Genomic DNA, 25744 nt, shown 5'->3' on the forward strand with positions numbered 1-25744 from the left:
GTCGTTTTGGGCCCGTGTCCACAATTCAATGTGGACACGGGTCCAGGGCATAATTTGCCATTTTAGACGGGATGGACTGGAGAATTTCTAACCCGGCCTGTATCCCCACCCCCTCTCAAATTTGTTGTGTAATTGGTTAATTGGGTATGATATTAATATTTTAAAATGTTGTTGGTAACAAGATTTGAACCCTTAACTTTTCATTTAAGATATTACTAATAAAACTAACTATGCTAAGGACACATATTGAACATTATATAATTATATATTTATTTACATCATTGACAAGTGTTATATATACAATAATTTATTTATTTATTACAAGTATTAATTAATAAAATTAAGTGTATATCTATATAAATATTAATATAAAGTTTAATTATTTATTATATAAATTATATAAAGTTATAAAGTATATATTTTATAAACTTTATAATTTAATAATATTATAATTACAAAATAAAAAATTATTGCATGTAAACTATATTAGTATTAAATATAAATTAAATAAATTATAATCATATATTAAAAATTAAAATCTAATTATATGTGTGTGTGTGTATGTCTATGTGTATATATATTAGCATTCATGGTTTGTTTATAAAGTTTAATGTGGTTGGTTAGATATAGTCTTAGTTATTATCCTAAAGGTTGTGGGTTTGATTTTTAGGTGATATGATATTAAAATTTTTATTTATTATCATATAAATAATAAATAATGTATAAATTAAAAAAAAAAAAAAACGGGCTGACGAGCTGGGTTGGGAAAATCCCAACCCGTGTAAAAATGAGCTGTCCTGTTCCGGCCCGTTTCCTGTTCAACCTGAGATGGGCCAGCCCGTATAGGCCGAGCTGGCCCGTTTTGACAGCTCTACCTGCTAAAGACGGGCGCAAAATGAGGTAAATCTTTTTTCTTTATTTTAAATCTTTTTTCTTTATGTTAAACTAATCCTATGGACAGTTTGTAGCCACCTTTGTGGGTAATTAATAATGAGGTATGCTTGCTCATGTGTTGGTTAGAGCTGCTAGTTCTCATACTGGTCATCTTAATTGGTTTTCTAATAACCTTTCTTGTATTAAACATTCAGGGGTCGTTTGGTTCACGGAATGTCAGATTACCTTAGGGAATGTTAGATTGCTGGGAATGTTAGATTACTGAGAATGTTAGATTGCTGGGAATGTTAGATTACTGAGAATGTTTGGTTAAAATTGGGGTATGTAATATAATGATGTTTGGTTTAGGGTTATCTTTTATACACACTATAATATCCTTAACATATTTTCATATATTTTAATAAATTTAAAAATTAAAATAAATAAATAAGATAACGGTATCATATATAATTACATGATTTTAAAATATTAACTAAAATCTTGAATTTGAGAAACAAAATTATTTTATATGCTAACATAACATAATATATATATATATATATATAAAATAAACTAACATAACCAATGTTATCTTACATTACCTAAGATTTTGAAGGGAATCACATTCCCTTCAAAATCCTATGTGGAGGGAATGTGACATTCCTTGAGAATATTAGATTAATTCCCTAAGATAATATGAACCAAACACTGGAATGTGAGCTTTGGAATGTCACATTCCCTTGGTTATGTTATATAACCTGAACCAAACGCCCCCTTAGGGGGGTGTATTCAATCATGACTTTCATAGAGTCTTAAAGACTTTTATGAACTTTAAAAGTTTGGAGGTATTCAATTCAAACTTTTAGAGAGTCTTTAAAAGTCAGGCGGTATTCAATCAAGATTTAAAGAGTCTTTAAAAGTCGTGTGGTATTCGATTAAGACTTTTAAAGAGTCTTTAAAAATCACGTGGTATTCAAAAAGTTATGAACTTTTGTAGACTTTTTAATTTTAAGACTTTTAGACTTTTCCTTCTCAAATATATATAGTTGAAATCCAACCATCAACCCCAAGATTTAAAATTTTCTTTCTAACAACTTTGAATATTTTCTCTCTCTATTTAAACTCTATTTTTTCTCCCTATTTAAACTTTATAAACCTATCTAAATTTAATAAAATTGTTTTTTTTCTCATTATCCTATATTTTCCTCATACCTAAACTCTACCAATTTTTATCTCTCTCCTAAACTTTAGAATCTTCATCTTAAAATTCGAAATAATCTTATTTTTACTTCATTATTGCTTGTTTATATTGACTTTTATTTTTTCTATGATTTTTTATCCCCAACTTTCTCTAATTCTCCCTAAATACATGAACAAAGCAAAATTTTCATCATTACATTTTAGTATATGTTTCATAATATTCATATAAATACTTATATATTTTAATTTTTTTTATGTTTATATTCGTAATATATATTTTTCTTTTGTTTTTTTAACAACAGGTTACCACGAATAGTGAACTACTGTTCGTAACAACAATTTGGGGTTGCAAACAGTAGCACCCTGTTGTTGTTCGCAGTCTCAAATTGTTATTGTAAATAATAGTTCTTTGCGTGATGCCTAGCAATATATCAAGTATAATTTTTTTGTATATATTATTAATATTAGATTTTTATTTTTTTTATTCTATGCTACTTGTAATTATATTTTTAAATATTTTATTTGATCAATTCTTTTATTATAAATTTTATTGTTCAATATTGTTATGAATTTCTAATGGATTTTTTTTTATTGATGTTTATTAATAATATATATATAAGTAATTAGCATATAAGTCTCAGCATACTATGGATAAAAATAATAATGTTGAGAATGTTGATGCTTGTGAAGAACTATATAATAAGAAGAATTTTATGATATATTACAAATGTTTTCGATGAAAATTATAAATGATAAGAATCAAAATCATTGAAAGTTTGTAAAGATGTATTCAATTTAGAATTTTATAGACTTTTGTAGAGTTTTTAAAATAAAAATTGATAAAAGTTTATGAAAGTTTTTTATATAGACTTTTATAAAATTTTAAAAAGTTTTGAACGATTCTATAAAAGTCAATCAAAGTTTATTAAAATCTATCATTTTAAAAATCTTTAAAACTCTACAAAAGTCATGATTGAATAAATCCTTAAATGATAGTGATAATGGAACCAAAAAGGTAGTGATAGTGATTTCGAATGTATTGTGTGGTGTGACTCTCATTTGATCTCGTATAGTCTGACACTCATTTCAACCGTGTTGCATTAACTTGAAAGTTTGGCATAACCTACTTTAAATTAATTTTTAAAATATTATGTAAGTCTATAAATTATACTTTATACTTTTTAAAATTTTAATGAATAAATTTAACTTTTGATCCCCTAACTGTTAAAATTTTCTAATCAGATGCATGACTATATAATTTGTATCACATTTTATCTTGTCGTCTAATTTCTCTTCCAATTATTACCAAAAGTATTCCTTCCGGAAGAAGCAAATGTAGTGTTCTTTCCAGAAGTGCTCGTTCCGAAAGAAGATACATTGCTTCTTCCGAAAAGAGCACTTTCGGCAATAGTTGACCGGAAAATTGGACGGCAAGACCAAATGTGATACAAATTACATAGTCATGCACCTAATAAGAAAATTTTAATAGTCAATGATCAAATGTGATTCATGTATAATAGTCAAGGGACGTTAAGTTTAATTTTATTACAGGTTTGCATAAGTGTTAAATTGTATATTATTTATAGATCTATAAAGTTAAAATTTATACTTTATACTATAAACTTTTTTTTAAGGACTAAAAACTTATAATTTTACACATTGAAATTAATACAAATTTGACACTCTCAACCGCCAATAGGCCTTCTTGACCAAGACTATCTATACTTACGGGCCGTTTGGTTCACGGAATGAATTTAGAGGGAATAGGAATGCTATTCCATAGGGAATAGAATAGGTAAGGAATAGAATAGGAATTGTATTCTGTTGTTTGGTTCGCTAAAGGAATAGACATTGGGGAGTGTATTCTAATGTTTGGTTGGTTAAGGAATAGGAATAGAATATATGTTTAAAGACATAAATGCCCTTGTACAAAAACTATTATTATTATTATTATTATTATTATTATTATTATTATTATTATTATTATTATTATTATTATTATTATTATTATTATTATTGTTATTATTGTTATTATTGTTATTATTATTATTATTATTATTATTACAACAACTACTATATATCATCATCATCATCGTCGTCATATCAAGTGATTAATACTCAAAACAAAATAGTCATATAAATAACAAACTTTTGTAAAGAACATTTAACAATATTCAAAAGAAGCATAACATATGTTATTTTTAACAAAATACTCAAAACAATCCAATGCAAGTTACAATGTTCATAAAATGATTAATTGATAGCAAGGAATCTTCTGATCCATTGTAGTCTTCGATCAGGATCAAGACTGAGAAAGAAAGCTACTTTATTAGGATGATCAGTGAGCTTAAACGAAATAAGGTCCATTTCATCATTTGACAAACCATCAACCTCTTTTAATGCACGTTCAAGCTTCTGAAACATATCCATATCACGATCATATTGAAGACCATCAGACAGATTCTTACCAACCTCTGACATTGTATTGCTTATTAGCTTCGCAGCATTAAGCATATTCGCAACACATATCTCAATAGCTTCATCATGGCTCCTCTTTCTCTTACTTGAATTGCTTCTTTTTCTACCATCATTTTGTGGCTCAGGTTGTGTACTCGTTAAATCAATATCATCCAAACCAACAAATGCACTATCTTCTGTGTAAGCTCTTATATCATTCTGTTCTTCATCTTGTATTTCTTCAACTATGTCATCTACTGTCTGTGCATCTTTTCCAGTTGCACGATCTTTAGAATATATTGCAGATAACTCATTATAAAACCTAAAGCTTCTTGTTCTAAAATGGGCAGCTTCTTTGTGACTCTATAATAAACATAAATAAATTATTTGTATGTATACATTAATAAAAATAAATGAAAGTACAAAAAAAAAAAGTAAGTACTTACAATTAAGTATGACTCCCAAATTGCATCTTCAGCATACACCATGTGCTTTTGATCTTTCCAACCGAACCCACTAGTGTTCTTACCTTGCATCATATCATGAATAATGCTCCATTCTTTTTTCAAAGTTTTAATTCTACTCTCAATATGTGGCTTAACTTTTATGGTACAATTTGGTATTTTGTGCAAAATCATTCTTTCAAGTTCTAATAAATAACCTGTCTTAAACCCTGTATCGGAATTAAATTTTCCTACAGTATGCATTTCAGTCAAACAGGACACTAATATAATGTCTTCTTCGGGTGTCCACTTTCTTTTTGTTTGCTTAACACTTTGAGATCCAATGGTTGCAGATGTAGGGGAAGAAGCCATTCTTAACTACAAATAAATTGAAATAATAAATTATTCATCAAACTCAAACACATTACATTGTTCATAAACCACATTACAAAAAAACACCAAATCACAAAATCAAACATCAATGAACATGTCCTTAATTTCTAGATGATATCCATTCATTGAACATGTCATTTGCTAATTCTGTCCTCCAATTATTCCAAACTTCTGAAGGCTCTATTTGTGTGACATCATCATCTTATGTATGGCGTTGCTTTGTACGAATTCCTCTTCCATAGGATCAACATTCATCTCATTTCTAATAAAATTATGCAGCAAACAACATGCAAGTATAATTCTGTTATGTATTCTAACAGGATAAAATGATGGGCTTCTAAGTATAGCCCATCTCATTTTCAATAATCCAAAACAGCGTTCTATGACATTACGAGCAGCTGCATGTTTCATATTAAAGAATTCTTGAGGAGTTGTCGGTTGATGACCTTGACGCCATTCATTTAAGTGGTACCTTTGATCTCTAAATGGTGCCAAAAATCCCTCACTATTAGCATATCCTCCGTCAACTAAGTAGTGTGTGTATATATATATATATATATATATATATATATATATATATATATATATATATATATATCTAATTAAATATTTAATTGGTAAAAAATAAAATTCTGAAAATTACTTTTGTTTGATGCTTTAATTTGATGTGGCAGAAAGAATTGCTTGACTTTGATGTTGATGATGCTTTAATTTGATGTGGTAGAAAAAATTGCTTGACTTTGAATCGATGATGAAGGAATCGAGGAAGGGTAGAATGATACGTAGGGAGAGAACGACGAGAAAGATAAGGTTAAAATTGAAAAAAAAAATATTCTATTCCTGAGGACTCAGGAATAAGTTAATACCAGGGGGGCCCTGGTAATAGCTATTACCTCATCTGAGGTAATAGGCTATTACTAGGAACATTATTACTAGTAATAGGCATTGTTACCAAACATAAGAATAGGTCTGTTACTGGGAATGCTATGCCATTCCCAGCCTATTCCGTGAACCAAACGGGCCATTAGTCTTTCCAAATTCTTATTAGAGATCATTCTATTTTAATAAATGAGTAAATACCCAAAATGGTCCCTCGACTATAGCTAAATTCACAAATTGGTCCTCGACTTTTAATTTCAACCAATTAAGTCCTTAACTTTGTAATTTTAACACAATTTGGTCCTCTGTCTATTTAACCGTTTGTTGATTGTAATTTTTGAGGATATATATGTAATTTCATGGCCCATCGTTGGTTTTTTAAGGTTCTGGTTGTATTTCCAGACCGCACTGTTACATTTGAATCCACTGCCGAAAACAATCTACCAAATCCGGTTGCCTTTCTTCATCCTCCTTTTGGATTCAATGTAGTTGAGTGCGTACCAGAGCGAAGAAGACGATGTGTTTCCGAACCAGTGCAACGTCATCCTGGAGGCCTCCACGTGCTCCGACGAGAGCTAAAGGTTCTTCTGGAGATTGTCGATCACGGTCAACAGACGTTCAAATAGATGGAGGACCAAATCGTGTCAAAATTATAAAGTTAAGGACTTAATTGGTTGAAATTGAAAGTCAAGGACCAATTTGTGAATTTAGCTATAGTCGAGGGACCATTTTGGGTATTCACTCTTAATAAATTTATTCGTAGCTCCTCTTTGTGATTCTACTAATTGATCAATTTGTTTTTATTTTTCTTTTTCACTTCCAGATAAATGTTTATTAGGCAATATCTTATAAAATTAGTTTTAGAAAAAGAAATAAGAGTCAAATAGGCCACTTAACTGCACACTAAAATGTAATTAGGCCATCGAACTAAAAAACAAAGCAATTAGATCCTTGAACAACACAAAATCATGTAATCAAATCTAAAATGACCTGCTTACCTGAAGTGGCGATTACCGGTTTTGAAAATAATTAATTAAAATATATAATATTATTATTATTTAAATTAAAAAAAAAACACGTCCATCTTCGTCTCCATGGCAAGAGACGAAGGTCTTCGTCCCCGGCCATGGAGACGACAACAGTTTTAGGTTTTTTTTTTTTTTTTTTTAAGAAATTAATTTAATTAATTATTTTATTTAAAATTATTTTAAAATTATTTTAAAAATCGATAACCGCCACGTCAGCATTCTTTCAGGTAAATAGGTCATTTTGCATCTAATTGTATAATTTTGTGTTGTTCAGTGATCCAATTGCATTCTTTTTGAGTTCGATGACTTTATTGCATTTTGGTCAATCGTTATATCGTGCACTGGGTGCACAATGCATTGTGCGCCTTGGCCCAAAACGACGTCGTTTTATAAGTTGGTGGGGAGTTGACGTGACGGACACAGTTCCGTTCGTTATAGTTTTTTTTTTTTTTTAAACACTTGTGTTTATGTGTATTCTGTTAAGAGTTTATGTGTTTTATGTTAAGAATTTATGTGTATTATGTATTATGTTAGATTATGTGTATTCAAGGTTGCAAAAATCGCGTCTAGGCGCTAGGCGGCGGGCGGACGCTTAGAAATTCGGCGAAATCGCCGTTCTAGGCGGTTGCCCGCCTAGGCGCTTTAGGCACTGAGTACGTTGCCATAGACTAGGCGGTCTAGGCGGGAGTTTAAATAATTTGTTTTTTTTTTAACTTTTAAATTTTTTTTTAAAAAAGGGAAAATCGCACTTTTGGTCCCTCAATTGTTTCCCAATCTGCAATGTGGTCCCTCATTGTCAATTTCATTCAATTGAGTCCTTTAATCCTTTAAATCATAGTCAATTTGCCCCTTCAGTTAGATTTCTTTCAAACCATGGTTAAATCCATGGACATTTAGTAATTTCACAATAGCTTTAGTTACTCCAAGTTCATGAAGGAGAAGCCCTTGAAACTTCCGGCAGCAAATCGCTTGACAATTTGTTGTTTTGAAGAATCAACGACTTTTCTCTTCCGACATCAAGGTAATGGAACCTTCAAATCCATTATTTGAAATATCAATGATATATGCGTTTGGCAGTGCCCAAATTCCGGACGGAACTTTGCCGGAAAGGGAATTCTTGCTTACTCGGAAACGCCTAAGGGTTGTGCAGTTCACATAGTTATCACGAATTTTCCCGGCGAAGTTGTTCTGGAGTATCAAGAGCTCCTCAATCGACCTTCAAGCGGGAGCGTCGCTAGAATTTGCTCCGGCTATGTCGAACCTAGAATAAAGTTCGAAGGAGGAATGATGAGCATACCTGATTGGCAAACAACCTGGGATGTGGAAGGCAACGTCGTAGGAAGAACGCTGGCCTCCAAGCGTGAAATCACCGGCGTAGGGGGAGGAGAACCTTGCGTGACGCAAATCATCTAAGAATTTTTGCACAATTTGTTCGCCCGATTCAAGAGGCTCCGGTCAGGTATCCGCAACACATTCACCACCGCGGATCTTCTGTGCATGCAGTGAAGTAGCCAGGCCTGGCCCTGGGCAAGTGCAGGCTGGGCCCTTGCCCAGGGCCCACCTCTACCTAGGGGCCCATAGTATATATATATATATATATATATATATATATATATATATATATATATATATATATATATATATATATATATATACACTCCGTATGGACCGTATTATATATATAAAAAAATTATTGTTATTTGTTTGCCGTTTGCATCTCTGAGACTTTACAAGGATAGGAAGTCGAGTCTGAGTCGAACTGTCGAAGAATACGAGGAGACGCGCAGACTCTCTGTCTCTCTTGCACCCACCGTCCACGCCGGAGTCCAAGCGTTGCCGGCCTTCTCAACGGTAAAATGGAGTCATCAATAAAAAGCTCAGAAGTTAGAAGCAAACTGCAATCTGCAAATCTACTTAGGCACTCTATCAAACTGCAATATGCAAATCATCATCCACCATTGACGACACTCAATTTCACCGACCATCTGCTGCAAATTCGCCTTCAATTACCATTTACCACCAGGCTTTCCACAACCCACCTTTGCCTAATCACCATTCACTTTCATGAGCTCACAACCTAATACCCTAATTGTAAAGGTATTTTCTTATTTCAACTACTTGTAAATTTTTCTTTTGCTATTATTCTATTAATAATGCAATTATGCAAATATGCAATTCTGGGTATTGTGATTTGTTTGCTGTAATTAGTATGCAGTGAATTAGAAAAAAGTGAATTAGGAATTTAGGATTTGTGATTTTTTACTGTAATTAGAATTAGGATTTATGTCAAATTTTTTACCTAATATTCAATTCAATTCTAATTCTAAATCCTAAACAAATCTAAATGCAGTAAATTATGAATTCAATTCAGTTAGAATTAGAATTGAGTACAGTAAAATTATTAGGATTTAGGATTTGCAGATTGAATTAGAATTGAATACATAGAGTAAAATTATTAGGATTTTAAATTGAATACAGTAAAATTATTCTATGTATTAGGATTTGGAGATCTGGGCATTCTATTTACTGTAAAATCCTAGATTCTGGGCATTTGCAAATCCTAAATTATTCTGGGTATTAGGATTTAGGATTTGAATACAGTAAAATTGCTCTACAAATCCTAAGTCAATTATGGGCACCCTGTTTACTCTAATTAGAATTAGAATTACTGTAAACAAAATTTTTCTAATGTGTTTAGTAGTTTTTTTTTTTTTTTGTTTTGTTTTTTTTTTTTGTTTTTTGTTTTTTGTTTTTTGTTTTTTGTTTTTTAAATGACAGAACTTAAGTATAAGACTTGTAATTGACATATTATACAATATGTTGTTGCAGGAGGAGAAAGTACTGCATTCTCACCAAACCCTGATTTAAGAAGCCCGAGAAAATACTGTCTACTGTCAAACTTACTGGTTCACAAGTGCAAACGTTTCATAGGTGCTTTTGTTCATTTTTTTTTTGTTAAGATCAATTTTATAATATTTTTTTTATATACAATGTTGCCTAAAAAATATTTATCTGGAAGTGAAAAAAGTAAGAAAAAAAAAAAAGAAAACAAGTTGAGCAGTTAATAAACTCACAAAAAGGATCTATGAATAAATTTATTAAAATAGTAGGATCTTCTAATCAACAATCGAATGAACATTTAGAAATACCAACCGTAGATAATCTTGAACAATCTAATGAAAATTTAGGAAGATCAACCGTAGATAATCTTGAACAATCGAATGAAAATTTAGAAAGACCAACCGTAGATAATCTTGAACAATCTAATGAAAATTTAGGAAGACCAACTGTAGATAATCTTGAACAATCTAATGAAAATTTAGAAATACCAATCGTAGATAATCTTGAACAATCTAATGAAAAAAGTACTCCTTATTTTGATATTTATGACCCTAGAAATTGGTCTAATCTTGATAATAAATCAAAAGATATTTTAGTTGAAAAGGGGCCTATAAGAGATTTAAATATTGTGTTTCCTTTAGATAATAACTCTAGGCATTTCTCATATGCTTATTATACTAGAAAGTTGAGTAATGGAGAAACTAGTGATCGAAAATAGTTAGTTTACTCAAAACATGTGGATAAAGTATATTGTTTTTGTTGTAAGTTGTTCAAATCTAATAACAATATAAGTGCTTTAGCAAATGATGGATTAAGAGATTGGAAGCATTTTAGTGAGAGATTGAAAGATCATGAGAATAGTATTGAACATATGACTAATATGACAAATTTGAATGAACTAAAAATAAGATTAAATAATAATCAAACTATTGATAAAGATTTACAACATGAAATCTCAAAAGGAGACAAGTTTTGCTGCGCATAGTTTCTGTTGTAAAATGTCTTTCAAAACATAATTTGGCTTTTCGAGGATCTAATGAAAAAATTTACTATGATAATAATGGTAATTTTTTGGGATTAATTGAGATAATTGCAGAATTTGATTTGATAATGCAAGATCATATTAGACGTATTCAAAATCATGAAATTCATCATCATTATCTTGGTCACAAAATTCAAAATGAGTTAATTTCTATTTTGGCCCAATGTGTTAAAAGTTCTATTATAAATATTATTAAAGAGGCTAAATATTTTTCTATAATTCTTGATTGTACCCCAGATGTGAGTCATCAAGAACAAATGAGTTTAGTAGTACGATGTGTTAATATGTCTAGTAATAAAATAAAAATAGAAGAGTACTTTTTAGAGTTTTTAAAAGTAAACAATACATCTGGTTTAGGACTTTTTAATGAATTGTTAGATTCAATTAAAGATCTAGGTCTTAATATTGATGATGTGAGAGGTCAAGGTTATGGTAATGGTTCTAATATGAAAGGAAAACACCGAGGTGTTTAAAAACGATTACTATAAATAAATCCGAGAGCATTGTATATGCCATGTGCTTGTCATAGTCTTAATCTTACTGTTAGTGATATGACACATTCTTGTATTAAAGCAGTTTCATTTTTTTGGAGTTATGCAACACATATATGTTTTATTTTCAAGTTCACCTAAAAGATGGAAAGTTTTACTTGATAATGTTTCAAACCTAACTGTAAAATCTTTGTGCAATACACGTTGGGAGAATGGAATAAAAAGTGTCAAAGCTATTAGATTTCAAGCTCCTCAGATAAGGTTAGCTTTGTTAGAATTAACTAAATCTTGTGATGATGCCAAGTCAAAGAGTGAAGCGGATAGCTTGGTTAGTGCACTTGAGAGTTTTGAATTTTTACTTGGAATTGTTATTTGGTATGAAATTTTATTTGCTATTAACATGGTAAGTAAAATGTTACAATCAAAATCTATGTGCATTGAAACTACTAAAAATCAAATTAAAGGTGTACTAGATTTTTTTGAAAAGTATAGAAATGAAGGATTTGTTTCTAGTATAGATATTGCCAAAGGTATTGCATGTGAGATGAATATAGATCCTACATTTCCAATTAAACATCGTATTATTAGGAAAAAACAATTTGACGAAAATGATCATGAAGAAGAAATGCAATCACCTGAGGAATCCTTTAGAGTTAATTATTTTCTAATTGTTGTGGATATGACAATTGCTTCATTGAATACTAGATTTGAGCAATTAAAGACATTTGAAAATATTTTTGGATTCTTGTATGATTCAAAAACATTGAAGTCATTAGATAATAATGAATTAATTGAATGTTGTAATAATTTTGCAATTACTTTTTCTCATAACAATGTGTCCGATGTTGATTCAAATGATTTTTTTTTTCTGAATTAAAAGTGTTACAGATGACTTTGCCAGAAAAGTTGATGTCAGCAATTGAGATTCTTGAATTTGTTAAAGTTGCAGATTGCTACCCAACGGTTTTTATTGCTTATCGGATTCTATTGACTATACCCGTGACGGTAGCTTCTGCTGAAAGGAGTTTCTCAAAATTAAAATTATTGAAAACATACCTCAGATCTTCAATGTCACAAGAAAGATTAAATGGATTGGCAATATTGTGTATTGAGAATGATATCTTAGACAATATTAGTCTTGAAGAGGTCATTAATGACTTTGCATCTAGGAAAGCTCATAGAAGTTTTTTGTCATAATTAATTTTGTATTAGTATTGTATTTGTAAAATGTTAAAATTTTTTAAATTTTATTTCAATTTAGTTGACAATAGTATTTTTGTACTTGTATCTAACATTTAAAATTTAGTTATAAAAATTTATATTAACTTCTAAATATCGTATTGGGGCCCCTTTATTTCACTTGCCCCGGGCCTATAAAACTATAGGACCGGCCCTGGAAGTAGCATCCCTGCCGCATCGGCTGCAGCGATGGTTTCCAGTACTTCTACTCCGTTCTCGTTAGAGCCATCGGCGGCGGCCCTGATAATCGGGATAACTTCGTCGATGATCGGATCCATCGTCGCACGGCCCTGATCGTCTGAGGCCTACACCACTTATGGTCTCTGATCTTCCATGCAATGGCTAAATCGACGAGGAATCCATCCACCTATGGTCTCTGATCTTCGCTGCTACTCGTTCGTCGCCGGAAGGAGAGTTGCGTTGTTTGCTCACCGTCGTAGCCACAGCTCGCCGGAGGAGCCGCTATCCCGACCTCTCACCGTCGTCGCCACAGCTCACGAAAAAGGAAGCTGCCGGAGGAGACCCAGACCTCGCTGGATTGCTCGCTGCTGTTGCTCGCGTGTAAATAAGAATGGTGGTAAGGAGGGTAAAGCGAAATTACCATTTTGTCCTAAGATTTAACCCTAGTTTGAGAGAAATTTGACCGGAGGGTCAAATTGACTACAGTTTAAAGATTTGAAGGACTCAATTGAATAAATTTGACAGTGAGGGACCACATTGCAGATTGGGGAACAATTGAGGGACCAAAAGTGTGATTTTTCCAAAAAATAAAACGGGCACCGATTACCCTAGGCGCTAGGCGCATAGAGGGAGCCTTGCGATTTTTTCAACCTTGTGTGTATTCTATTATACAATTCTGTACATACGGAACAAAGATTTTTTTTTTTTTTTTTTTTTTTTTTTTTTTTTTAGAATTTAACTGCCGAAACGGAAAACGGAATTTCTAAAAAAAAAAAAAAAACAAAACGACGTCGTTTTGGGTCAGGACGCACAATGCATTGTACACCCTGGTGCACGATATAATTTGCCCATTTTGGTGGCAAATTATGATGTAGAACTATGTCTGTAACACCTCGTTTTCTAAACTCTAAAGCCCATAAATTAAACATTCTAATTAGGATAAAGTCAAAGGATTAACATACACTATGATAGAATCCAAAACATAAACTGAGGGAAAATGTTATCGCCACAGTTACCCGCTCATGAATAACTGCACAGGCTAAACAAAAACTACTAATACTGGATTCTAAGCTCATAAAACATCAAAAGGGGAAGCAATCCCCGGTATCTACGCACCATAAAAAATATAACTGTAGTCTCGCTACAACCAAAACCACATAACTGTCTAACATAAGAGGGAATATTGACTATTAATAGACTATTATAGGTTTGAGTTGTATTGTAAAGTATTGAGAATATGTACTCTAAACTTTAAAAAGTATATTACTAATTAGAGTTAATTCCACCAGAGGTCCCTTGTCTTTGGTGGCAATTTCAAATTTAGTACCAGACTATCGTTTTTGCCCTTTAACATCCCATACTATTACTTTTTGGACACTTTTAGTCCTTTTTATGATTTTTTCTATTTTTAGTAAGGACATTTTAGTCTCTTCATATTTTTCTTTTGTTATTTTTTTCAATTTCAAACGTTTTAATTGATTTAGGACTTTACTAAAAACCGGTTAAAAAATATGGTTACTAAAAATCAGAGATTACCTAAAGTTTTAAACCAATTAAACCAGTTGAAATCAAAAAAATAACAAACGAAAAATATAAAAATACTAAAATGCCCTTACTAAAAATAGAAAAAAATATGAGAAGGACTAAAAGTGTCCAAAAAGTAATAGTCTGGGATGTTATATATATATATATATATATATATATATATATATATATATATATATATATATATATATAGTTCTGAATGTTGCTTCCAGTGGAATAGCATCTTTGCTTTTGTTGGGAGACAGGACAACGCATTTCATATTTGCTATACCACTCTCTTTGGATGAAGATTCCACGTGCAATATATCGCAAGACGTTGACCTTGCTGAGCTTATAATAATGAGCAAATTTATAATATGGGATGAAACACTAATGACACAAACACTGTTTTGAGGCTTTTGACAAAACCATGAGTGATCTATTGAGGTTCGCCATACTGGGTAGTGCTAAAAAGACTTTTGGTGGAAAGACAATAGTTTTGGGCGGCAATTTTAGATATATCCTACCTGTTATTCCGAAAGTAACAAGACCAGTAGTTGTCGGAGCAACTATTAATTCTTCATACCCGTGGACAAATTGCAAGGTATTAAGGCTCACAAAGAACTTGAGACTACGGACATTAGCTTAAGAGGAAGATAGACAAACGATTGATTAGTTTTTAAAATGGATTACAGACATCGGAGATGGGATTGCAGAGGTTGTAAACGGCGGTTCATTTGAGATCGATATTTCGGCACGGTTTTTGTTGAAGTGTGGACATGATCCCATAGCAACTATAGTGGAAAGCACATTACCAAGCTCGAGATATGACATGCTTGATGATCACAGCTAGAAGGCCGAGCGATCCTCTCGCTGACTTTAGATATCATTGATCAAATTAATCAGTACATGTGCGACATAAATACTGCAGAAGGAAAACATATTTAAGTTGTGACTCTTTGTGTAAGGCAGAATCAGACAATGAAAATCTATTAGAATACACACTTATAAATTCTTAAATAGTTTGAGATTGTCGGGTCTTCCTAATCATTCATTGACATTAAAGGTTAGTGTACCTGTTATGTTATTGCGGAACATAGTCCACTCTCTTGATGTTTGTAACGGGACGCGGCTCATCATCACAAGATTGGCAGATCACATTGTCGAAGCAGAATAGTTAATGAGACTCATGAAGGAACCAAAGTCCTTATTCCCAGATTATTTCTCACTCCTTCTGATACGAGATTGCCCTTCAAGTTCCAGCGTAAACAATTCCCGTTGATACTTGCATATGCCATGACTATCAGCAAAAAACAAGGCCAAACACTAACTCACGTAGGGTTATTTGTTAAAAAAACGGTCTTTAATCACGGACAATTGTACGTGACTTTCCCCCTAGTCACCCATCCTGATGGCCTGAAAGTGTTAGCTCTAGACGAGGATGGACAAGATTGTGTTGCGATAACCAATTTCGTCTACAAAGAGATTTTCAATAATGTGTAAATACAATTGTTGATATTATGTTTTGTTTTTCTAAAATGAAAAAATTGCTATATATCTTGACAAAAATATATCCTCTATGCAAATGAACTAGGATAACAATTGATTACTATAACTAAGTTGCGAGATAACGAGCACATTTGTCTAATTTATAAAAATCTTAAACAATAATATATAAAATCTTTAAAGTTATAACACCGCATGCGTACTTCTACACATTAGCTATTAATTTGAACAATTATTTGCTCGAATTCAAACAATGATAACATCAACAAACATAAACGATCCATACCATATCTTCAATTGCACTATATAATATTTGATGTTATAATTTAAATAATTATATAACGACCCATATATTTTTAATATATTATAACAAATCAATTCCGTGCATCGCACGGGTGAAAATACTAAAATATTAAAATGATATTCACTGTAATCATCAATTCAATAGTAAAATAAATTGATGCTTGTAAATGTTTCATAAAAATTTCTTTAGCAACTGCAGACACTGTATTCACTAAAGAATGAAACCGGGACTTAAGCATGATAACAATAACATAAGCTCTACGCCATTCAACCGGCAGAGTCTACCTTGCATTGTACACACTGGTCCAAAAATAACCTTAAGATTCTATATTTATAGTTGACGCATTCTGTACTTGCAGTTGATAGTTTCTGTATCTGTAGCTATCATATTATGTGTCAGCAATTATCAAGTTATTTGTTTACATGTACAAAAACTGTTAACTATAGATACAGAATGTGTTAACTAAAAGTGCAGAATTTTTGTATCAAGATTCACAATGCAATATGAACCATGGCCATGGTGTAACAATTGCATTCAACCTGTCCTGAAACAACTTACATCTTTGTCAAAAACTCAGAAACGTGTTTGTAGGTTGACAACAAAGTGGAGAGAACCTACTTTACAAAAAAAACAAAATATGTAACTATGATTTTCTCATTTTCATAGTTGTGAAACAAAGTGTACATGGTTTATGAATGGAACATAAGGTGCAGCAAAAAACCGGAAGAATGTTCACCACTGTATGCATCAACTTTCATCGCACTCTATTAGATATCTGTATGTACCTCAAGAGTCGCTTTAAGGCATTACCGCTATCTATGGCCTCTCTTGCTCTATCCAGGGCTGCAGACATGTCTTCGGCACCTTCACATCCAAGGAAATGGTCAACCATTCCAGCATTCAAGACGATTCGATCATATGCTGGACCTTTCTCACCTCGTAAAGCAGCTAAACCCAGTTCTACATTCCTTGCAACCTGAAATGTTTCGCAAGTGTGTAAACCTTACTATCATTCACCTTTAGATTTTTGTCTTTAAGCTGCTGGAAAGTTATATGTGTTTAATTGCCGCTGTTCAAAACTTATTAGTTCCCACCCCAAATTGGCAAATTACTATTGGTAAGGAGTTGTACTACACATGTTCCCGTTTACCTCCCTATCCCCTAATCTGTTAATTGATTATTGGCTCTAAGGAATGGCTCGCTTTATTTTCTTTTAGTTCTAATAGCATGTTTGGTTCACGGAATAGCCCTGGAATAGTGGAATGGAATGACATTCCCAGGAACAAGCCTATTCCGTTGTTTGGTAATTTGTTTTGTTCGTGGGAATGAGCTATTCCCGGGAATACAATTCATGTTCTATTCCTTGCCTATTCCATTCCCTATGGAATAACAATCCTATTCCCTCAAAATTCATTCCGTGAACCAAACATGCTGTTAGTTCCATCCAATCAATACTCTTGGGAATACAATTAACATTTTCCATAGATAAGTTCAAATGTGCATCGTTGTGCTCAACCATCACAACCAAATCAAACCTTTTCTCCAACTAGAACAAATTCCACTCTTTCAAAGGCAAAATATATCACGTACTAATAACTGGAGAAAATAAGATATATAAAAATTAAAGAAAGCAGATAATCATAGTTTAAGATATCACTGAAGCAGATAAAACTTGTATTAAATACTCCAAAAAACTTTGAAGTCAACAGCAAAGTTTCACCAAACATAGGCAACATGTAAAACATTCAAAATGAGAAATACATGGAGCCATACCGATCTATCAGTTCTTGGAGTATCAGTGGGTTCAAAGCCATAATTCTCTGCGTTCACCACAAATTTAAAACTCTCACGTGATACACCTGCAATAACATAACACGAACTATAAGATCAGGAGTGCATCGAGATAACCAAGATACAATCAGTTTACAAATTTTTTTAGTTCAGATACAACATTTCAACATACTTTGAGAAGATAAAATCTCAGTCATTAAGGATACAGATCTGTTTTATAGATAATCAATTAGGAAAACTTATCACTTCGCTCTTAATAAACTAGAGCCAAGTACTTTGTGGTTTGATGGCATCACTGTTACCATTTCAAATGGAAGGTCACAGGGTTGAGTCCCATCACAGTTCAAGGGTTGGCATATTGTGGAACAGTTACCCTAGATAGGGTTAGATTGTAGTCGTAAAAAAAAAAAAATAATAAAAATAAATAAATAAAAAGTAATAAAATTAGTAACAAGCACATACCATCAGCTACATTAGCAGGTGTCCTATTTGCTGAACGAAATCCTGAACAGTAATTCACCGGTAAACCCTTTGATGCATTTACTGATCGTGATTTAGTGGTCATTGACAGTGCACCTTCCTCTCCCTGAATATTGAATCATCACGATAAGTTATGTATGTTTTTTCAAATTCCATTTCTGAAGTTGCTCAACTAATCAATCATCTTAGTGAAAGGACATATTTAGAAGTCCAAATCTGCCATGGTTATATTTTCCAAGTCAGATATATTAATAACAGAAGCTGGAAGCTTTGGCCTTTGAGAACTAAGAAGGGCAACACAGCCCCTGGAACAAGGGAGTCGGGTAACGGAGCTTCGGAGATTTACATACCTTCACCACTAAACCAGAATGAACACCTCTCCTTCTCATAAGCATTAGTAGTGGCTCTTCATAACCTTCATGATAAAAGCTGGCAACAATTGCTTCCTTTCCTTGTGCCTAATAAGAAGATAAATCACAGTAGCAAATCTTAGAAGAGTTCTTAAAACAACTGATAAAAAGTAGTAAAGACAGTCAGGAGGGTGGTTTTGGATTGGGCAATCTCCCAACCAAGTCCTTTCACAAAGCAGTTTTACAGGGCATTTGGTTGGAAGGAGGGAATTAGGGTGGAAAAGGAATTGTAATTCCATGGGAAAAGAATAAAGTAGGAATTCAAATTACACTGTTTGGTAGGCAGGAATAGAATGATTGAGAATTGAAAAGGAAGAAGTAAATAAAGACTAAAATGCCCTTGTATAATAATAGTAATAATATAATAATAATAATAAAGAGGGAAAAATAGTAATTCACCTTGAAATTACAATTCCACCGGTGGAGTGTGAGTAGAACTATGTGTTAGAGTTCTAGTTAGAATATGATTACATGCAATCCATATAAAAAGGGTCTTTATGAGTCATTGTTATGTACTCCGTACAAGAGTTTTCATCAATAATAATATATTCTATCACAACACAATGCTTTTCCTGAAGCTACTGAATTCTGGAATGCCAATATATTGTTTGAGAACTCAAAACTACAGTTTAACTGAGATTCAAATGTACTGGAATTCAATGATTTAAGATTCATCTTACCCTTACAATTTGTTGAACCTTTTCTGAAGTTGCCAATGGTGGGCGCTTCTTTATATGTTCCCTCAATCCAACTAAAGAATGTCTGCGAGATAATATGAGTGATATTATTTGCTGCATTATTAGGAGATTAAGCAACAAGAAACAAATAGGCAATTCACATCTAATTAGATAAGCCAAATCAGAATAATTTCCATTAAGGAAGAGAAATAAAATTGATTGCTGAGATAGTATTAAGTTTACGCACAAAGATGGACGGGCTTCACGCTGACTTACGTAAGCAAAACCAACCTTGTCGTCCTGGAAAACAACTTCGATGCATTAAACGCTAGTACTGAATGTTTACATACAAAAGGGTGGGAGAGAGAAGAGGTCAAAAAAGCCAAAATTTTTGGAGGACAAATACTGAATATAGCAACTTTCAGATTGTTTGAATAATAGACATAAACACCCTGGAAAACAACCTCGAGAAGCTTTTTGGCTTGCAATGGTGATAACTGGGTATATGCACCCATGAACTTCAGCATTTGTTCTTCAGTGACACCACCCTGAATATAGCAACAAATTTCAGATTACGATGAACAATATACATAAACACCCTAAGATGCTTTCCTATGTCTAGAACTTTAGTCAGTCTTATTTCTCTTTCAACAATAGCAACAACTCAAAGCTATGCCCCATTTTCAAAGAATTATTTCTCTTTCTAATGAAATTAGTTCCTGTCTCCTGTCACAATCAAGGACTAATTTTATTATAAGAAAATTTTAAGAATGGCATGTGTAAAGGTAAAAGGGTAAAGCATTCAAAATAAACTGTTCAAAGAAAAATTACCTTTGGTGGCATCCAATCCACACCATGGAGCAAGCAAGATTCACCATAGCAGGATCTAACAGCAGCAACAAATAGTGTGCTTCTGAAATAGCGGGTGTTTCCATCATAAGGTTCACCGTAATGGGTGAGTGAGTTAACATCAGCAACAGGTGCAGGGCCTGGCATTTTTCATAAGTTAAATTAACTCGATACATACATGTCAATTATCAAAACTCGAGTAAGAAGCCAATACCAAGTCCTTGCTACAGAAAGGCATTACCTAGTTCATCATCAAATGCAAGACAGTAAGCTTTCAGCTCACGATCCGACTCCCTGTTCATGCGTTGCCCTATCAGAAATGCTGAAAGCAATGACTCTCTCACACCCGACAATGCACCCTCTTCCATTTGCAGGGGAAGAACATCTTTCAGAACACCCTGAACCTCCTCATATCCAAGATGACCTCCAGCCAAAACTTCCCTTAAGGCGCCCACTAGTCTCATTTCAGAAGTGTTATTCCCAACAAACCGGGGACCTATTGAGCTGCCAATTCCCATTAATGAACCTTCCGGATCAGCTATAAAGATAATATCCGGAGGGAGCACCCGAATCAACTGGGGCCAAAAAACATCCATAGCTCGCCTTTCCCCATCACTCCATTGTGTTGCCTCCGGAAAGGTATTTGCTCTAATAGTCATTCCAGCAAAAAAAGCCCCAAGTTGTGCTTTTGATACTGCCTCTTCATCTTTCAGCCCTCCCTTAGCTACCATTTTAAAACAACTTCAAAACTACTTTTGCATATTCGATAGGGAAAATAAAATTGCATTTTTTGATCCTCTAGTTATACCCGTGCTACAGACTTAGTCCTAAGTTATATGTGTGACCGTCTTTAACCCCTAAGTTAAGTTATGCATATGGTGATTTTAGTAGTTGAAGGACCAAATCAGCCACTTGACAAATTGGTGGTAAAAATAGCCCCAAGAGACTTAAATCGCCACTTCATGCATAAAAGATGATCAAGCATATATTTGTACAATGGGTATAAGAAGGACAAAATATGCAATTTTCCCTATTCTATATAATTGTTCAAATCAAAAGACAGACTTTGCAGTTACAAATTCAAGAAAAATTGGAGAAAATAATTACTAACATTCAGTGGAATTACCTGATTTTAGAATGGTTTGGAAGACTTTGAATGCTTGGTCTTCGTTGAGAGGTCTGGTTTGGGTCGGGCCGGTGCAGACCTTAGCCTGAGCATCCAACACGGTCTGATTCGGCTCGTGAAGCTCGGGATTCCGATACGAAGTTGAGATGGCCGGGTTTTTCAGCTTCAACTCAAAAGGATCCAGTTCCTCTATCGTAGTCGAATCTTGAACCGCCCTGATAGTCAAGGACACGGAGAACCTACTCCTACTCCTCCTTCGGCTAACCCAACCCTCAGTGGGAACCCGGACATGGGCGAGGCGGTTGCAGCAGCGTCGAGGATTAACGCCAGAGACTGAAGCGAGCGAAGATGGGTCTGGATTTCGCAGAATGGCTTCCATGGCTGTCCGTTTGGATTAGCGACTCCTGCTGTATTGTCTGACTTTTTCTTCGTCGATGACGATGAGATCATGTAGGGGACAACTACACTACTACACTAATTGTCTCTTGTTGCGTATAGTTCTTGATTCTCGAGAATATGAATTTTAAGAGAGTGTGATTGATTTTTTGGTGTTTCCAGAATGAGCAAATACCAGTTTTGGTCACAGAGTATAAGCCAAAATGATAATTTTGGTCTGTATGTCTAATTCTTACTAATAGCCTGTTTGGTTGAGCGTAATTTGACTATAGTTGAATTGTAATTCACTGGAAGTCACAATTACACTGTTTGGTTGGAAGGAGTTGTAATTCCACAGAATTACAATTCCTTCCTTTTGCTGAATTGTAATTCATGGACACCTTCCTATGAATTGCAATTCGGTGGTTGTGGGAAAAGGAAAAAGGAATGAAATGACAAAAGTACCCTTAATTATTACTACTATTATTATTACACAAGAACATTTTAGTCTTTATATCACTTCTTTCATTCCCTACCCAATAATTCTATTCATCCCTACCGAACAATGTAATTTGAATTCCTACTTTATTTCCACCTTATTCTTTTCCCACCAAATTGCAATTCCTTTCCACCCTAATTCCTTACTCCCAACTAAGCGCCCTGTAAGAGTTAATTCCAGTAATGGTCCTCCGATGATTGCGATTTTTTAAAATTAATCCTCGTCTATTAATTTGGACAAAATAGACCCTTAACTATCAGATTTGTTCCAGCATTAGTCCTTCCATTAAAAGAACAGTTTGTTAGGTGTTAATATAGGGGCTAAAATGATCTTTTCGTTAGCTTCTTCTTCCTCCTTTCTCTGGCGGTCACTCTCGCAAACACCATCAAACATGAATGTAACACCCCGAAATTTTTAAACTTTTGAAGCTTATATAATAGAGGTAAGCTCTCATTAAATCCCAAAACATAATATAAATAGTACAGGGTGCTATGCCACACCTGAGCTAGAGAACTCAGGTGCACAGGCTAACTAACTAATATCCTCAACAATGTAAATGCATAAACATGGCACCCAAGCCGAAAGGGAAACTATCTACTTCTACGCTCCAAGATTCTAGCGCTCCAGTGTCTACTCCTCTGTGCCTGAAAACCAAATATATCTGTTCAGCGAGAGATGTTGGTAACCCACTCCAACGCGTTGAAATACAATACATATAGACATATATATAGATATACGAAAACCATTTTGAAGCATGAGGATATATCCTACGAGACTCTAGCTTTTAAAACAGGGATGGACTTGACAGATAGAGCTAAGCACAGACAACAGTTATACCAAGCATATACAGTTTACAAACAGGCAAGACAGATAAAGATAAGCACAATTAATAACCATAACCCAACATATACGATTCCCAGTTTAAATCCCATAGTCACATCCCCAAGACACTCATAACAACAACTCGCCCATATCTCATCACACAAGCACACTTTGTTGGCGCCACAGGACCAATCGCATGCCCATACATGAGGGTCAGCGCATATAGCTCTGACACGACCCCGCAGCACCCTGCCCCGTATCGCAACACGGAGGGGTCGATCGCAACCGACCGATGAACCGTAGTTCATCATAGTTTGATCGCAACCAAACAGTGGACCGCAGCCCAAGAGTATGTAATCTGACCGCAGCCAGGAAATATTAACCGCAGCTCATGTAGAAACGTTTGATCGCAACCAAACGGTGGACCGCAACCCAAGAGTATAAATCTGACCACAGCCAGCTTCTGAACCACAGCTCAGGAATAACTAATCCGATCGCAACCGAATTGGGGTAACATGCACACATAACACATAGCAAGCACATGCAACCCACATTAACACATTGGGAAGGGGGAGAAAACGTATAACAAAACCTATGCGTGATCCTTCACATACTAAGAATAATCCTAAGGGGTTCATACTTCTTTCACCTAGGTCAACGGGATACCAATTCAACTAGCATGCAATATATAAGACTCATACAACCTACGAACGGTACCCGAAATATCAAACTAGACATAGGCACGATAGACGGAGTCCGTTGGGACACCACGGGGGTCGGGGGAACATCAAACGGGGAAGCCAAAATCCCAAGGTGGGGTACAAACCAGCGGGTAGCCGGTGGGTGAGGGGTTACCCGCCGGCGGCACTGTTCCGGGCAGCGGGTGCCCGGCTGCCCGCTGCCGGCGTTGCCCAAATAGGCCGCGGGTAGGTGGCGGGTCCCCTACCCCCCACTGACTCTTTTTCACCAAAAACGCCCCGGGAACCTTTGTGGAACCCGAAACCATGCTTAGACACTTTCAAACGCAATTGATAACACACGTAGACAATTAACGGATCAAAATCAAGAAACATATGGCACATAACCTATCATGCTTTTCTAAACATAATCAACACCCAATCATGCGAATTCCCACCCAATATACCAAGAATAATACCATACGAATTCCACGATATAACCTAGGGTTCTAATTATTTTTAAATCAACAAGAACACAATTCATCTTCCAAAATCAAGATTCGGTAGGAATATCATATAATTATCAAGAACCTCATATAATCATTAAGAGCATCAAGAACACCATATAATTATCAAGAACGTCATATAATCATCAAGAACCCCATAATTATCAAGAACCTCTCATCATCAAGATCACCCATGGAATCATCCCACCAATCATCAATAATATTATCACAATTCATCAATACACAATAATATGGGGAAATCCTAAGATGGGAATCATAGCTATGAAAATAGGTTTTGTTGAGACATGGGTTACCTCTTAGCCTTAATTAATTCCTTGGCTATGAAGGATCTTTCTTTAAGCTTTCTTCTTTCTTGATTTCTCCTAAGGGGATTCTTGGAACTTCTTGTGTGGTGAGAGATTATTGTGGTGAAAGATCTAGGTGCCTCCTATATCCCTATTTATATATTTAAGACTCCTAATTAGGGCCTGAATGGTATGGGTTTACTAATTCTATTCCTTATAGGACTAAGGGCTTGTTTTAGGGATAAGGGTCCATGGTCCATAGTGGACCATATTAATTAATTAAAGAGAATCCTAATCTTAATCTGAATAGTAAAAGGTTTACTTTCTTTATTCCTAGTAGGCTTAAGACTCTAATTTAGGCAACGGTCCACGGTTCATGGTGGGCCTTTATTAATTAATTAAAGGGAAACCTAACCGAATTAAATCATATTTAATTATTATTAACGGGATTAATTAAATAATTAATCCGAGATTGAAGGCCGTAACACGGGGTGTTACACTCTCCCCCCTTACGAGAAGCTTCGTCCCCGAAGCTTAGAAATCATTTCAGGGATAACGAGTCAAAAGTAATATGGTGATCATATAGAGAGAATGTTTTCTATGGGGAGAATATATAATAGTATATCTATGTGTACTGGGTTTTTGGGAACGATTGGGTTAAATGGATTAAGAGAGTGAGTTTCAAACTTGAGGATAAAGTGGATTCAGGAATTAGGATCAAAGTTTTCAAGGTTGCAACTTAGGGTGTGAGGTTGCCACCTTGTATGGAATCGTTAAAATAGGGAATCAAGAATGTGGTTTGAAGGGTAGAAAGGGTTTTGAAATAA

At 34.1% G+C, this 25744-nt stretch overlaps 1 protein-coding gene across 2 annotated transcripts; it reads right to left on the bottom strand.

Moving 5' to 3' along the window:
- Positions 1–16567: 16567 nt before the first annotated feature.
- Positions 16568–22298, bottom strand: LOC109162366 (anthranilate phosphoribosyltransferase). Of its 2 annotated transcripts, XR_002051078.1 has the most exons (11): positions 21734–22298; positions 20849–21331; positions 20590–20747; positions 20223–20306; positions 20006–20058; positions 19762–19843; positions 19022–19129; positions 18654–18777; positions 18174–18259; positions 16941–17376; positions 16568–16672 (listed from the first exon to the last, which is right to left on the bottom strand). XR_002051078.1 is itself a non-coding variant. In XM_019311089.1 (10 exons), exons 1-10 carry the CDS (start codon positions 22110–22112, stop codon positions 17155–17157), a joined length of 1779 nt encoding a protein of 592 aa, XP_019166634.1. In that variant the 5' UTR covers positions 22113–22298; the 3' UTR covers positions 16918–17154. The 2 variants fall into 2 exon arrangements, 1 of the variants encoding a protein (XP_019166634.1); XM_019311089.1 differs by lacking the exon at positions 16568–16672 and having other exon boundaries at positions 16918–17376.
- Positions 22299–25744: the final 3446 nt, after the last annotated feature.

Source organism: Ipomoea nil, unplaced genomic scaffold (genome assembly GCF_001879475.1).
Source record: "Ipomoea nil cultivar Tokyo-kokei standard unplaced genomic scaffold, Asagao_1.1 scaffold2939, whole genome shotgun sequence".
Taxonomy (NCBI): domain Eukaryota; kingdom Viridiplantae; phylum Streptophyta; class Magnoliopsida; order Solanales; family Convolvulaceae; genus Ipomoea; species Ipomoea nil.